The 16,338-nt window shown below is 38.4% G+C and overlaps 1 protein-coding gene across 1 annotated transcript; it reads right to left on the bottom strand.

The window, feature by feature from the left end:
• Positions 1–135: 135 nt before the first annotated feature.
• On the bottom strand, positions 136–14,557 carry LOC114464209 (forkhead box protein P2-like). The gene is made up of 11 exons (XM_028448267.1): positions 14,477–14,557; positions 12,889–12,966; positions 11,324–11,447; positions 11,101–11,263; positions 7,180–7,267; positions 5,296–5,427; positions 2,225–2,348; positions 2,061–2,131; positions 1,027–1,128; positions 838–959; positions 136–253 (listed from the first exon to the last, which is right to left on the bottom strand). The coding sequence occupies exons 1-11, from the start codon at positions 14,555–14,557 to the stop codon at positions 136–138; spliced, it is 1,203 nt and encodes a 400-aa protein (XP_028304068.1).
• Between the last annotated feature and the right edge of the window lie 1,781 nt (positions 14,558–16,338).

The following is a 16,338-nucleotide window of genomic DNA, read 5'->3' as shown; positions in this document are numbered from 1 at the left end:
TATCCTCCTGTTTGTGACTCAGGGATGTTTTGAACATGTTTCTGGATCTTGGAAGAGAAACTTCAGCGAGTGCCGTCTGAAAAAAGAAAGAAATGATGAATCACTGCTGCGTCTGTTAGTGGTAACTTGGGTTGATCACTGTACTTTAGAGGGAGGGATATACTGTATATACTCACGACTGCTCACCTCTAAACTTGCTTTGAGGACAGCCCCAAAGGTCAGACTAGAGGAGACGTTTTTCATTAATGGGCTCCTGCAAAATAAAATAGACTTTAAAAAAGGATTGAACTGTACAGTATACACTAGCAGTCACCATTTTTTGATATACTGTACCTTCTCATTGAAATTCAATGAGAAACTCTAAATCATTTTATTCTGGGAAACCTTCTTGCAGCTGTGAGAGTTTTGATATGGACCAACATCCAGTGCTCTACACAGTTTTCACTTGCCCACTTACCACTGGTGGTGGTTTAGACATCGGCTTCACAGTGAGACAGGCCTGGGGTAAACACTTAGATTGGTTCATGTGGCTTCCCCGCACTACACAAAAGCATGTGTGGTAATATGAGTCTGTAGTTTGCCTGTATGAGTGGCCTTTTGAGAGCTGGACATATGGCACCAGCAGAACCCCTTGACCCTGAGCAGGAATGGGTCAGAAGATGACTAAATGTTTGCCAAGGTTTCTCAAACATGTTTTATTTGTTGAACAAGTTGATCTGGTATCTGCATCAATCTAATATCTTTATTGATAGACCATGACCTGTCTGACTTAGACCTTATCAGGTTTTTGCACACTCTAATTCCAGCACTCTGACAAACTGGAAGGATCTGCAGTACCCAGTGATCTTTTGGGATCTCCTCCTCTGGTACTCCACCTCATCCACTGTCCACACGGCACCTTTTACGTTCTCGACACGCACAAAGCACTTGTGCAGGCTCAGGTTGTGGCGAACAGCGTTCTGGTTGAGGAGATGCAGAATGAGTGTGTGAGACAGAGGGAATAGAACCCAACAGCAGGTCTGATACCTTCCAGGTGGCAGCGTTGCGTCTGAAGTAGGCGAATGTTCTTGTGAACCAGTTGTAGATCTCGTTGAGAGTCAGCTGCATGTCTGTTGCCTCAATGATGGCCTGAGGGAGGAGAGAAGATGAGTTACGTCTTTTTCACTCCCAGTAATTCCTAAGTTGTAATTACAGTTTCTCAGGAAACTCCGTAAAACTCAAGGATGGTTATTTAAAAAAAAGTGAAAGTTTAAATTAAGGGAGTTAGGGTTACTCTGTGTGTTTGCTCTACAACAGACTGGTGTCCTATCTAGGGTGTAGCCACTGTGTCTCATGTAAGCAGGGGATAACCCAACAATGGATGGTAAAATTAACATTAACGTAAAAGCCTTTTTTACTGCACTTTATCTGATGTGAGCTGCCATGACAGTAACAGTATCTATCTATCTATCTATCTATCTATCTATCTATCTATCTATCTATCTATCTATCTATCTATCTATCTATCTATCTATCTATCTATCTATCTATCAAAATCATTTATAATGAAGAAATCAATTCAATTATATTTACTTCATGTACTTTAAAACCTAAAATTAAAGTTAGTAATTAGATAAAAATATGTTTTAAAAAAAAATCAATATTGCAAATATTATAATAATAATAATAATAATAATATAATTAATCATATTAAATCAGATTGAACACAATTTTACAATGCATTAGATGTAAATATAAGAACAGAAAATTATATAAGACATACAGTATATAAACATAAAATATAGAAAACTAAAAGTACCTTAGTAAAATTGCTATTTTTTTCTACAACAAAAAATAACTTGATTTAATCAGCTTTAAAATGCAAAGCAAAAAGACATTTGACCTGGGTTTAGCAAAAGGATGGTTCGTTATGACCCAAATCTCCATCAATTAATATTGTAAAAGTAGTGGTCTCAGTTTGTTCAGACCCCTGAAAACTGACTGCTTCTGCAATTGGTTTATATTCTGCACTAATAAGGTGTAGCTAATACAGTGGAAGGTGAGTGTGTCTCTCAGCATACCTGTCTGATCAGTGTTGCGTAGGTGAAGGGTGGTCTGATGTCCGTGCTCTTGTAAAGCTCGTATTCATTCTCTGAGCAAAGTTAAAACAGTAAAAAAAAAAAAAAACTCATATAACATGTGAATATATCACCTAAAGAAAGCTTAGCCACTGATTCTACTTCACCTGATGACAGGGAGAACACTAAGGGGTGATGGCGGCGTCTCAGAGGCCTGGTGGATGGTGGGCCATCCTGGTGTGTGCTGACATGGGCGGGGGGAGTAGAGGGTTTGTTGGAGGCTGAGCTGAGCTGAGTTGGACAAAAGCAAACAAAGGAACGAGAAGATAGACAAACACAGGGAGACTTTTAATAGGGCATAACTGAACAATTGGACACGCCTTCTCAGAGGTGATTCTGCTGATCACAATAGGAAGGAGGTCTATTATTGTTAATTACAGGGTGAAATTGTTCAGGAGTGTAGCGATTACGGCGCAGTATTTGCTAGATTAACAAATGATTAGTTTTCACATGGTTTGAGTTGTGAAAACACAAGGTAGGGAAGGAACCAACACAGGAAGTTTAACCCTTTGCTCACATTTAGTCCTCTTTGCATATCTCAACTGTAGACTATCATGATTCACATTAGAGGTTTTCAGGTCATAGGTCATGACCCAAAAATCGGTCACCCATTTTCAGTGGTGCGAGGAAGAGAAATCTGCATTTAGTTGGAAGAGGGTTTCATAAATTGCTCACTATTTACAAATCAATACATGACAACAAATTGACAGCAATATTTTTTCAAAACACAATTTTGGTGTTTTAGGAGAGATGATAGTGGCAGACACAGGTGTAGTGAAAGGAGCAGGACAGGCATGAGATAACATGAGAAATCAAACAACACAACTAACTGACTTTCTGACAAATCCATCAAAAGAGTAGGAGAAGACATTACACCAACACTTAAATAGAGAAGGGAGGTAATCAGGTGATGCGGCACACCTGGGTGGAAACAGCAAGCCACCCAGTGCCGTTTAGAGAGAGAGAGTTACAACATCTCGATTCACGCCAATGGCCCTTTTTTGGCGGTTCACGGAGCCTCACAATAGTTTCCGGAAGCGAGTTGACTATTCCAGCGCAATGAAGCTAGAGCAGATTAGACAGTTTGTGATGCACTTGTAAATGATAAGATGTTTAAATAATCATATAAGATATTATTATTATTATTATTATTATTATTATTATTATTATTATTATTATTATTATTATTATTATTATTATTATTATTATTATTTTTATCGTATCTAAAGCCATTAACTTTAAATATAAAAAATTAAAAAACTATTTGTTGAACTACATAAACATATATTGTATAATATACACATACGCAGGGCTTTGAATTAACAGCCACCAATGGTTTGTTATGGGAGGAGTCAGACGGAATGATAATGTAAAATTAGTTAGGAACAAATAAACAAACATGAGGAGATATTTATCGGATGTTGAAAAACCTAAACTGCAACAAAGGAAGGCTGCGGCCGACACAGGAAATCGAAGATAAAAGAGGATCTGAAAAGAAGTCAGTACTGATAACTTGTATTTTTTCTAACTTCAGTGTTCCAGGGATCCAATTTTCATCTGTGTTATGTGTGTTTATTAAGTTATGAGATTATACTTCATAAAAGGTTGACTTCTCCGACACACCCAAAATTCCATATTGCACCTTTTAGGCATTGATTTTAAATTAAATGTATATATTTTTACCATTTTAATGTATTTCTGTAATCAACTAAATGACAAACTAAAATGGACTCTTAAATATATTCTGTAGCACTCATAATGTAGTTTATTTTCGCTGGAAAATAATGTGGTTGGCTGGTAACTTTAAGAATGTACTAGCCATGCTGGCTGGTGATCTAAAAAGTTCATTTAAAGCCCTGCACATACGTATGATGGTGTACTGTATAAATATTGTAAATCAATGCAGTTATTGACAACAAATTTCAGAAAATCTCAGTTATGTCACTCGGAATTAATGGATTTCCAATTGCAGGCAATAACTTACAGGAACTATTTAAGTCGCGTGACGGTCAAACATTTCAAACTTCCGTTGTCGTAAATCTCTCTCTAAACTGCACTGAGGGCACCTAATCCCACTCTCAGGACATAGATGGTGTGTTGACAAACTGGAATCTTAAACCTACAGAGTGATTCAAAGAACCTAAACCAGACATGAATTTACCATAAACTCAACCAGGAACTCAAACTTAACAAAATCTGACAGCAAAACCGAGGCATTACAGCAACCATTAGGAGCAACGTCTGGTTCAGTGTCTTGCCAAAGGAGACATAAACACATACACAGGTATAGCCTTGGGATCAAACCCACAACGTCTCAATCCAGAGTCTGCGCCAGCCGTTATTAAATGAGGGGGGCATTAAGAAAACTGCAGGGGGCACAAAAACCCTCCGCTTCTGCTAAAATCCACATTTCTCACCTTTGTGAATGGCAATCTTTGGTACTCTATAAAATCTCTTTCTCTTTTCTCAGTTAGAACGATTGAGGCAGCCGTAAACTACAGCTGGGGAGGGCACTGCCCCCCCCATGATGCCGACAGTGTCTCAATCAGAGGACGACCCCCCAGCCAGGTGGTTAGGAAGATGAAAAAAGGTGGTATTCTAATCTGCATTTTACATTACTTGAAGCTTCAACAGACAATTTCTGGCACAAGAGACGATGCTCTATGTCGCTGAGATAATTAGAAAGAGAAAACTCTGTGGTGCATATGTTTATAACTTCTCTGTCATTATAGGATTTCTACAGCTGCAATGATTACATTGACTTCATTTGTTAAAAATGGAGTCAATGCAAAAAGGCTGTTAAAAAAGAAAATTAAAATTAAAATTCTGATATTTTCCAAAGATTTTAAATTAATTAATATTAAAATTGTTTGTAGCAAGAATTTGCAAGTATATGTTACTATATTAATAATTTAAATTCAACATTTTTTTTATTGAGTAAAATGTTTAGTATATAACATAATAAACTGCTTTGTATTTAAATGATTAAAAAACAGAAATTTGTGACATTATTATTATTATTATTATTATTATTATTATATATTCAGACAAACCTCTGAATATGTAATAATTCTAAGCTTTTGTTCTGAAGGACAAGTAATCAGAGGAAGTCGAGGCCTCACAGTTTGAGTATCCCTGACAGACCTGACGACTTCCTGTTCATCAGCTTGGTACCTACCTGCAGGACGTGGGGATCAGACACTACATCAGATAGGGCCGAGTGTGAGGAAGTGGAGATCATTGGAGCATCCACAGAGAGCAGATGTAGGTGAGCCATCATGGCCTGCAGACGCTCACGCTCTCTGCTGAGCTGTCAATGATCAGATTACAAACAGATTACAAAGACAACACTGCATTGGAAGAAAACTACTGCATCAGCAATGAGCATTTAGGGTGATTTTAGATAGAACAAATTTAGATATAGTCAATTATTTTATTTTTAATTTAATTTCACTGATCTCAGTCAACTCGGTTCAAAATGATTTAACTAAATCTCTCAAGTGGTCAGACACATAACTTCTAACTCGTTTCAGTTGCCTCTGTCTTAACTTCTCACACAAAGACCGCGTTAGGCAATAACACATTATTAATTAGTGACACGTTGCAGTAATGTTATTTTTTGCAGCAATTATGACTGTAACACACTAATTCATAAATTAACTAACTCAGTTCTAAAGTGTGGTATACAACTTTAGAAGGAGACCCAAAGGACATACATTGATTCACCACTACTCCCTCCACACAACAGCAGCTGGATTTGAACTGATAAACAGTTAAACGGGGACAGCTTTACAGAGCAACTGCACAGTAAGCTACAGTATGTGGTCATGTAGATTCTGGTATGTTTAACAACTGGACTGGAAGGTTTACTTAAAGCTGATATCCACAGTTTATGAGAAATCTATGTTTAGTTATGATTCTTTTGAAATGCGTAAAAATACCTACCTAGTCTTTTACTATGGTTTACTGCCGCTAGTCCTTCATATACATTAATGTATATAAGTCCCGCCTTCGTCCTATAAACTCCTATACTAATGGCCAACTGCGCCCAGCCAATAGGCTTCGACTTCCTGTTTTTGAGACTGTCAATCAAAGTGAATGTGGAACTGTGCACGGAAACAAGGCCGTGTGTCACAACAGCAAACAGGTAAATATGATTTTGGCTCTTACCTGACCCATAGACCTATATCAATGTGACCCGAGGCAACATTATTATGTTCCGCGATGCTCATGCAGAAAAGTAGAGGCGTGGCTTCTGGTAGATTGCAGAGGCAGGGAGAGGAATTGGAGCGGTTTAGGGCGGGACATGGAGATGTTTCTCAGGAACTTCAGATATCAGCTTTAAAGATGTTTCATTGCTCTTCAGTTATTATCTGACTGTGATTGATACTGTGGAGTTGTTTAGCCTTGATCAATCTATCGGGCAACTCATTATAATAATAACGGGTCACTGACGATACCAAAACTGTCAGGTTGAACAACAGAACAAGTGTGTGCTATCCTCCATACAGTAACCATAGTGATATGAAGGCTCTGAGGCAGAGATAGTCAACATGTGATTGTGATGATCTGTGTGCCATATTACACATTATGTAAGCATTTAAAATAATTACCAATCCAAGCATTCATACAAGAAAAAATAATGGGTTTGTGTGTATTTTTGTTTATTGTTGTTGTTTTGTGTTATTTTAGAGCCATTTTATGTCAATTGGGGGTTTTGAATGCTATTGGAATTAATTTTTGGGGGTCATACAAAGTTAGACTGAGAGCCTCATGTGACCTTCAGGGCCTCCAGTAGCTTTAAGGCCATTAGTTGGAGCATTGGAACAATTTTTTTTTTAAAAAAAAGTTACTCAAACAATAATTTTTAAGTGAAGTAACTAGTATCTGGTACCTAATTAGTTATCATGTATTAGTCGATAGCACAACACTGTAACCTCATGACCCATCCTTTCACACAAATTTACCTCCAAACCAGCCACTGAAGTTAGTGCAGAATATATATATTTTTTTATTTTAGGAGAATTTTTGGATGGATGGATGGATGGATGCACTATTGTACCTGCTGATCCAGCTGCTGAACCACCTGCATCTGGACTCTGCACTGAGCAGTGCTTCTGTCATCCAGCGCGTGCTCGCAGCTCATGTGCCTGAAAACAAAGAAACACATGGAGTCACCACACCAAACGCTGATCCTGAGCTGTGTCATCATCACCCCAAACCTCCTCAGAGTGGGTGGATTCATTGAAAAGCTCAAAGTGAACAGAATATTTTAAATCAGGTACCTAGTGACCCTGAACAGGGTATGGAAGTGTAGATACACGGATGCCACAGATCTAGATGTGAGCATGTTTATGCTTTTGGGCCTGTACTACAAATCTGGATTTCATCGTATCGCGCTAACTTCCGGGATTTATTTGGTGTGTCCTGTACTATACGCTGGCTAACTTCTTACCGGGCTAAATCACCATGGTAACTTTGGCTGAACACATAACCTGGTCGGGACCAAGTTATGAAGTGGAGAAGATCCAAGTGAGTACTAAAGCCCCGCCTCCTGACCAGTCAGTTCTCTTGGAAAAGGACCTGCCCATTGTTAGAAGATCCTGGTTGGTGCGCAGATTTGACAGCTGTGCTTAGGAAAGAAACTATCAATGGATAAATGTAATTCTTTCATTTACCAATGGCATCCTATTAGGAAATATATAGATTTATATCTGATTGGACTGATCTACAGTCAGCTGATGAACTCTACGTATGTACGAACGGATGAACTCATTAATTATTATGTTCATTTATAGATACGCTATAGTGACGAACTGAGCAGGTCTGTCACACACACACACACACACACACACTTACAGCACTGAAGCAGAAACATCATTCACCAACCTGGTGGTTTTGAGTACATACTTAAAATAACATAACCTCTCCTTCCTTCCCCAGTCGTAGCACAACCAAGGGTGCACACTTGGAAGCTCTAGCCATTGAGATTGAATTCATTCAAAGTGCTCTTATCTGCAGGTGTCACATTTACAGATGAGGAAATGGAGCTACATTAAAACAATGCACTCTCATCCCAGTGTGTGTGTGATAAATTGAGGAGGACAACATGAATAGAAACATGTCTGTGATGTAATAAAACTGAGCGCTGTCTGTTTATAATCCCATGGATTAATATTCTATAATCTCACGCTTTTACACATTAACTGTGTCAGCAGCTTCCTGCCTTTGTTCCTTTCTTCGCCTTTGTTCCTTTTTTCCTTCTTTTTACAATGTTGCTTTTGGTCTGAATTATTTATTTTAGTTCTTCATATTTTTAAAGAATTATTCCTCATTTGTGACATAAATTGCTCTCCATAGTTTCTCTGTGATTGCGATTGTTCTGATGCGGCAATCTGCCCCGTCACAAGAGCGCACACTTAGCCAGGCTGAAATCATCTCACTTAAATTAGCGAGTTTATATCGTGCTTCATAGTCCAGCTTCTATCTGACAGAGAATATTTGGATAGGTGAAGCCTGCTAACGGAGATACAGCCAGGCATCACTTATCTAGCTTCATACTAGAGTCCATTGACGTGCCGTCAGGGTAGGTAAGGTAGGCAGTTCCTACCCAAGGGTGAATTGATATTTTGATTGTTTGTTTTAATTATAATATAATTATAAATTATTTATTTTTCTATTTCCAATAACCTACAGTACCTATAAGTTTGAAAGTGTCCGCATTTTGTGCATTTCATAGCCCAAATTACTAAACAGTGCTATTTCCTGGAACAGCTGCACAGTCTTTTTTTTTTTCACTCCACTGTAAGGCAGATGGAGGCCACGCCCCCTCCCAAAGGCACGTTGCTCCTCTGCCTCCGTTCCCATTGGGTGTTTTCACGTGTTTGCGCATGCGCAGTCAGGTCCCCAAGATGGCAACCATTTACGTCCAAAGGCAGCGTAAAGAGCTGCCTTTGGACGTAACCGTGCTATGCTAAATGCTATACGTAAGTTCACAGTGCATTAGTGAATAGATGCCATGTGACCGCTGCTGCTACGTTCTCTAGCTAGTGGGCGGGATAACACTACTGTCAGGATGACAGCGCTAGAGATGATAGAGAAACTTTTTTTTGAGGAAAAACGACAGCTTTTAAAAGATGGAGACAAACACCTGAGTTACCAGAGCTTCAGCAAAGGTAAGGTCAGAAAATGTTTCATACTTTCCACAGTGAATGGTACAAAAAGAAGGATTGACTTTGTGGATGCTCCTCACTGAGGCTGTTCTGAGTTGTTGTCATTTTCTCTGTGTTTTCAACACAAACAACAGAGTTGCTGCCGTGTCATGAGATATATGTTGTTGGGAGAGTATGGAGGCTATATTAAATAATTGTTTATGTTTCTTTTATGGTGTTTATGATGTTGGTTTTGTTAGATGGCTAAATGCTTGTTCATGTGGATCTTATTGGGTTTTTTTTTTCTTATTATGAATTTTATATTTTGATAAGCGCATTGAGATGACTATGTTGGAAATTGCTTTATACAAATACAATTGATTTGAATTGAATTAACACTTGCCAGCAGAAACATATGAAATTGTCATTGGTGGTCTCGATTTGCAACGTGGCTACCTAACCCTAGTGGTCACGGCACGTCACTGGTATAGTCCCTTAAAGGTGCAGTCTGCAACTCTTATAAAAGTGACTTTTTTGTCATATTTACTAAAGCTGTCACCATGTACGGACAGCTTTACATAAACTAGTAGTTTGTGTGAATAAAACAGACTCATTGAGTCCCTCCTGCTGCTCCTGCAGCCTTTGACAGATTGCCAGAATACACCGCGACCGAGCAAAAAGAACCAATCAGAGCCAGGGTTGTGTTTGATGGACTGTCTGACCGCTGTTGCTCACAGGCCACGCCTCTTTCCCGGAGCTAGAGCACCGTCTTTTTTACAGTGTCTGGAGAAGTAGAAGATGGAATTAGAGACTTTTCTGCTTGAAAGGTAATTACTGCTGCTTGATTTACATTATGTTTGATTTGTAATTGTTACACGAGAACTCTGTAGTGCATGTGTTGTTTGTCTGTGCGCAGCAGCCTCCGTGTGAGCTGCTGTAAGTGACACTGTGTTGTTGCTGCTTCTGCTAAGGTGCGTGCACAGAGAGAGAGAAGCGCTGCAGTAATATGCTTTTTACAGAGCATGTTATATTACTGTGATGTTGCTGTCTGGCTAACATTGTTAGCTCCTCTGAGGGAGGGACTTTGGAAAGTTTGGAGGCAGGACAAGAGAGCAGCTGATTATTCACCATGCATTACATTTGGATACCCAAAAATATCCCAGTAATTCTCCATCTACTTTATTAAGTTTTATTCTTACAATGTCACAATTCATTTTAAGCCTAAATCCAATTTTTTTTTTTAAATAAATCTATCAAAAACATATTTGTCATGTGTACTTTTAAGTGCTTTCTTTTTTTTTTAAAAAAAATTAAATGGACCAAAATTGACTTACTTTATGAACTTGCTGATGTTTTCACACACAGATTCGCATCCCGGCCAACTACACACACCATGACTGAAGAGTGTGTGTGTGTCTGTGCGTTCACCTTTTACAGCTCTGAGGGAAGGAGAGACTGTGATGATTTCTCTGACAACAAACCAAAGATCTGCAGCAGTCTGACAACAAAAACAGTGGAAACAGAGCGACAGGAGCGTTTTGTTTTGTCTTCAGAAGACGTGAAATGACAGAGAGGTGAAAAGGCACGCTGGGAAATAAACGCACAACTATTTACTTTTGATTTGGGACATGTTCTTCACTCATGTAAACTTTATCTTTGCTGAACCACTCTGGGTGGAGGAACACAAAGCAAACAAACAATGGAAAATATCTCCTCCCAAGGGGAATTAACAACATCGTCTCCAAAGCAAACACCCTGAAGGAAAGAGGAAAGTGTCTACAAGTGAAGCTCTTTGATGTTTACTAAAATGTTTCTGATGGTGGAAGTCTCACCGTTCAGTCCTGTGAAGCTCGACAGGCTGCTGGTCACCTGTCTGTCCACATGTGACCTTAGATTCCTTCACGTCTTTGTTGGTTACCACTGAGCTTTTATCTTTACTCTGTCCGGCTGTGATTTCCCTCCATATCTGCTGCTCGTCTGCAGGGCTGAGGGATGCTGAAACAAGGTGTGCAGCAGGGTCACTATACAAGCATGTGATGCCTCTCACTGACTGACGATAGTCAAAGATGCTGGTGATGATGGACAAACCTGGAGACGCAGTAAGCGAGGAGGCTGCTCTCTGCTCCTGGAGCTGCTGCAGTTGGAGGAGCTGCTGGAAGAAGAGCTGCTGAGACGGAAGCTGCAGGACCAGCAACCATATCACACTGTTAGACAGCAGTCCATTTATTAAACCACTCCATCCCCATATAGTCCATTTCCTTTGTTATCAGGTAGTTTACTGATTCACATGAATATTTACAACAAAATATTTTCATTCATACAAATATTTTTTTATAATTAATCATCAATAAAAGTGTCGAGAACCTTTCAAGTAAAAAAAAACTAAACATGAATAAAACCAAAAATGCTCAACATATAGATGTATAACACAAAGGGAAAATAGTACTAATTTTATGAATTATTGTGCTTCACTCAGCAACTTTAGATAGAAAGCAATATTTAAAATTTTGATGAAACATTTTAAAAAGGTAAAAAAAAAAACATTTTTAGAAAGGAAAATAAGAGGAAACAGTCTTTATAGCATCACTGACATGCTCAGTGAAACAAACATCTGGCCTATTGCCAGGGTTAGTTTATTTAGACCACATGTGTCAAACTCAAGGCCCGGGGCCCAAATCCGGCCCTTCAGTCAATTTGGTGCACAGGAGAAAGCAAAAATGACAGAGAAAACATGAATCATTGTGTAAATTACCAAATAATTCAGTTGTAAATTGTTGTTGAATTAACTCAACTGTTTTCTAAAAAAATCTGCATTTTTTTCTCAAAATATTCCACAAAATCTTCCGAAATTAAATACAATTTGGTCAAAAAAAACAAAGGACATTTAAGGATCTGCCACTTATTGCGTAGATATTGTTGATGCCTTCCATACAAAATAGGACACATTAATGTTGAAATTGTTAGTTTTCCCGCCGAAAACCTGTGGCCCACTTGTGATCCAACTGGTCGTTATTTGGCTCCCCTGATTTAGACCATTCAGGTTTATTCAGGTTAGAGTTAATCCAGAGCATCTGGACCTGGATTAGCTCTGGTCTTCTTTCAAAGAAAGGAGAATAAGTGTCAAAACAGGACAAGTCAAACTCATTTTTGCTCAACTACGGACCAGTTTGGTCTCAAGGGGGACACAAAGTTTAGGTGAGAAAAGAAGAGACACTTTTATATCCTGTTTTTTTTAAGTCCACTGGAACATAATGAGTCCCTGCAAATACTGTGAGTTTCCATGAATTTGTGAATTTGAAGGTACTGACTGTCTACATCTGAAAGTGGTCATTTGCACAGTCAATAATGTTTTTCCTGTCATTTTTGCGTTTGTCCTGCAGGTATAATTGGAGGCTCTAAATGTGACATATATTTAACCAAGTCCTGGTTTAATCTTTGTACGGAAAACTGGCCTTCTAAGTTTAATTCTGTTAAACTTATTTTAAGAATTTAATAGACAAGAATAAAATGAACAAGATGTGAATTGATTTATCTCAGCATGCTGGTACCCCTGTTTAACACAGGGATACATATTGAAATCTATATGATTTTGATGTTAGGAGAACATAGTGAATACTTACCTCTTTGTTCTTCTTGCTGGACTGCTGCAGCAGCTGAAACTGTAGTTGTTGCTTCTTGTAAAACTCCTTCAGGTGTTGCTAAATAAAAGAAAAAACAATTAAATGATAATAATTATTTTCACAGATAATCTGAGTTGATTTTGTTGTTTTGCTTGTTTGGATGAAATGAGGTTGTTTTAAAACAGAGGTCCTCAATTTGATCATGATCGATCGACTGAATCCATATACCCTGAACTGTATATATGTGTCATTCATTAACCTGCATTAGATGCTGCTTGTCACAATCTGGACTCGGGGCACTTTTCAGTTGGGGTTTTGTTTTTGGCCTCAGTTCATGTTTTGATTTATTTCCTGAAATGATTATGTTGTTGTTGTGGTCGGTGTTTTTACTCTCTCTGTGTCTGTGTGTGGGATCTAGTTTACAACACCCCCTGTTTGATCAGTGTGTAAATGCAAAGAGAATGATTAGGATACCTAACTCCTTCTTGTCTCCATGCTGGTGTACCTCACCTCCTGATTGCCTCTGCTCCCTATTTAAGGTGCTTTAAGGAGTTTTTGCTCCATTGTACTGTCAGAGATCCACTTCTTCTCTTGCTGGATGGCTGATTTATTTTCTATTCATTGTCTTTGAACTTTTTTAGTTTAAGTTTTGTGTTTTTGTTTGTTTGTTTGTTCTGAACTGGTTAAAATTGCTTGGTTCACTCTGCACCTTCTTCATAGGTTATGCTTTAAACTATTATTTGACATGTACATGTTTTTTTTCTTAATAACTCAACTATAGTTCTTACATAATCTCATTATGTTTGTGTCTTGAATGACAGTGTGTTGTAACTTTCTGATACTGTATACATAGCTGCGTTTTATAACTAAACTAAACTAAAAGAATGTCACATTGATAAGAATGGGTGCTCACACTCACCTTTCACTCAGAAATCAACATTAATCCAAAATAAGTATGTTTTTATGAATTTGTTCAATTTATGCAAGGTATAGGCCTACATAACGTAATACAAATGTACAACCGCACAAAGCATTCCTAGGTGAATGAAACATGTTGAATAAAACATAAAGTTTACTTTACTGTGTTTGTTTTACAACATCTGCATAACATTCATAGTTGGGATATGGGTTTTAGATCATTTAAAGTTGTTCAAGGCATATTATTGCATTGGTAACTTATCTGCATTCCTTTTAAGTCATGGGGAGTTTTTGTGAATGCTCGGATTAGAGCGTCCCATTAAATGTTGACGTCGCAAGAAATTGTGGCGCAGCATTATCTTGTCTCCTTAATTTGGTAAAGGATGCATCTGTGTTTCCTATGCTAAAGGAGGATATAACGCAAGCATTGAATCTCCTTTCCCTAGCTTTTAGAGAATTGGAACGCTCCTTATCATGGCTGACACTTAACACTTCCGAGGATTAAAGAAAAGTGGATAGGAAAGGAGATAGGAGGGACTATTCGGACTCATCCTTGGTCAGTTCTCCCTTGAAAAGAGGGGCTTAACCTTAAGGTTTTATGGGAAGTAATGAATTTCTGTGACAAAGGAGGTCAGCGATGAGAGGTGTGGACAAACTCAGCCTTTATAACCTGCTGCAGGAGGAGGGCTTGTTGCTTCTGCTGGATCAGAGCTTGTAGCTGACTGGGCGACAGAAGCTGCTGTGGAGCCATCATGGCCAGGAAGACCTAATATCATAGAAAAAGCCACTTTAATACACAATATAAGACAGTGAGAAGCAGTTTAGCAACTCCTGATGTAGCCATGTGCATGTGTGTCTGTGTGGTAGCCTTAAGATGCTGATGACCTGATGATGATCAAAGGCGCACCCCACCACCCCACCCTTTGACCCTCAGCACGATAAGTGTGTTCAGGATGATGGATGGATGAGTGAGTGAGACAGATAATTTAACCGGTGTGAGCATCTTTGTGCACGAGGGTGTCACTGACCCCGAACGAGACAAGGTGATGGGTGCTCGCTTAATTAGCAACACAATTTCATGCTTGTTGTGGCTCTTAATAGGAGTGTGTGGGTTTTAATGGAGGCTGAACACCAGAGGAATAATAACAGGTAAGATTTCTCACTGATGGGCTGAATAACAGAGCGATCATTGCCCTTGACAGTCAAACAGACCTGACTGCATTAGGAGCCAACCAAAGACACACACGCTGTACAAACTACACAAAAATGATACATGTGCGATTGTCCGTGGCTGCTCTGTGTGTGTGTGTGTGTGTGTGTGTGTGTGTGTGTGTGTGTGTGTGTGTGTGTGTGTGTGTGTGTGTGTGTGTGTGTGTGTGTGTGTGTGTGTGTGTGTGAATTTGAGATACAAACTGTTCCACTCTTGTGGCGCCTGTGAACACACTTAGACAAACACATTCATATCAATGGGAGACCAACGGATACCAAATACCCAAACAAATGTTTGTGGGCCGTGGAAGAGAGAACATGCAAACTTCCCACAGAAAGGTCTCAGGTCTCCAGAGCCAGTCACAACATGGGCTTCATGGAATTTACACGATTTCTGTTAAGTTTTCACTTGTTTCCATTGTTTAAAGCAGTAATTCTTAAACTTTTAGTGCCCAAGGTACACCAAAGGATGAGTCAAAGTCTGAAAGCACACCTATTGTGTAAAATAGCTTTTATAACATGTGTTATCACTCATATTATGTACAATATTTGTAAATGTGCATAATTATTTACTAATGCCAAATAAAATGTGACAAAGACAACTATATTACTTGTGAAATATTTATTAACTAAGTATTTCAACAAAAAAAGTGTAGATACAGTTTGCCTCTGTACGATGAAATGAGTGCATATAAAGTAGTACATTAAAAAATCATTATTTTTGTGTAGTTGTATATTGTAATAATAATATGTGGTTGTCAAAAAATCCCAGGGCACACCCGGACTTGCCTCACGGCACGAACGACTGGTTTAGAGTCTTATCTTATCTTACGTCTTCGATTTAGCAGGTTATTGGACTGAAATCTGAGAAGGCTGCAGAGAACGGAAGCAAACGGACAGTATGTTCAAAGAGTGACAAAAAGAAAAATAGTCAAAACTAGAAGTGGATGAAAAAGGAAAGCCATTTAAACACAGTCACTAAGCAAATCTCTAGTAAATCAATAAATGAAAACTAAAACAACAGTGAAAAGCAACGTAATTAAATCAAACTTTATCTAGATGAAGCACCTTTTATAAACCAAGAGCATCGCGAAATTTTTTACATCAAAATACAAAAACATTTTCAAACTAAAATCCACCAAAACAGCAAAAAACAACCAAATAATCTGACATTACAAAAGACAGATATAAATCTTTAATAAACAAAAACACATACTAAACCCCATAACATTAGCTACATCATTTATTTATCTTATCAATATTAAAGCAGAGGTGTAAAGAGTACTGATACTGTATGTGTTCAAGTACAAGTACAAGTAAGTT

The sequence above is a fragment of the Gouania willdenowi genome, chromosome 6 (genome assembly GCF_900634775.1).
Source record: "Gouania willdenowi chromosome 6, fGouWil2.1, whole genome shotgun sequence".
NCBI lineage: Eukaryota > Metazoa > Chordata > Actinopteri > Blenniiformes > Gobiesocidae > Gouania > Gouania willdenowi.
The sequence above is the reverse complement of the archived record's forward strand: the minus strand, read 5'-3'. Positions and strand labels throughout refer to the sequence as shown.

Coding starts and splice junctions, on each gene's coding strand:
- LOC114464209 (XM_028448267.1), bottom strand. CDS start 14,557: ATGGCTCCACAGCAGCTTCTGTCGCCCAGTCAGCTACAAGCTCTGATC. Junction 11,264..11,323: donor CACCAGCATCTTTGACTATC/GTCAGTCAGTGA, acceptor ACCTTGTTTCAG/CATCCCTCAGCCCTGCAGAC. Junction 1,129..2,060: donor ACGCAACACTGATCAGACAG/GTATGCTGAGAG, acceptor CTCCTCCCTCAG/GCCATCATTGAGGCAACAGA.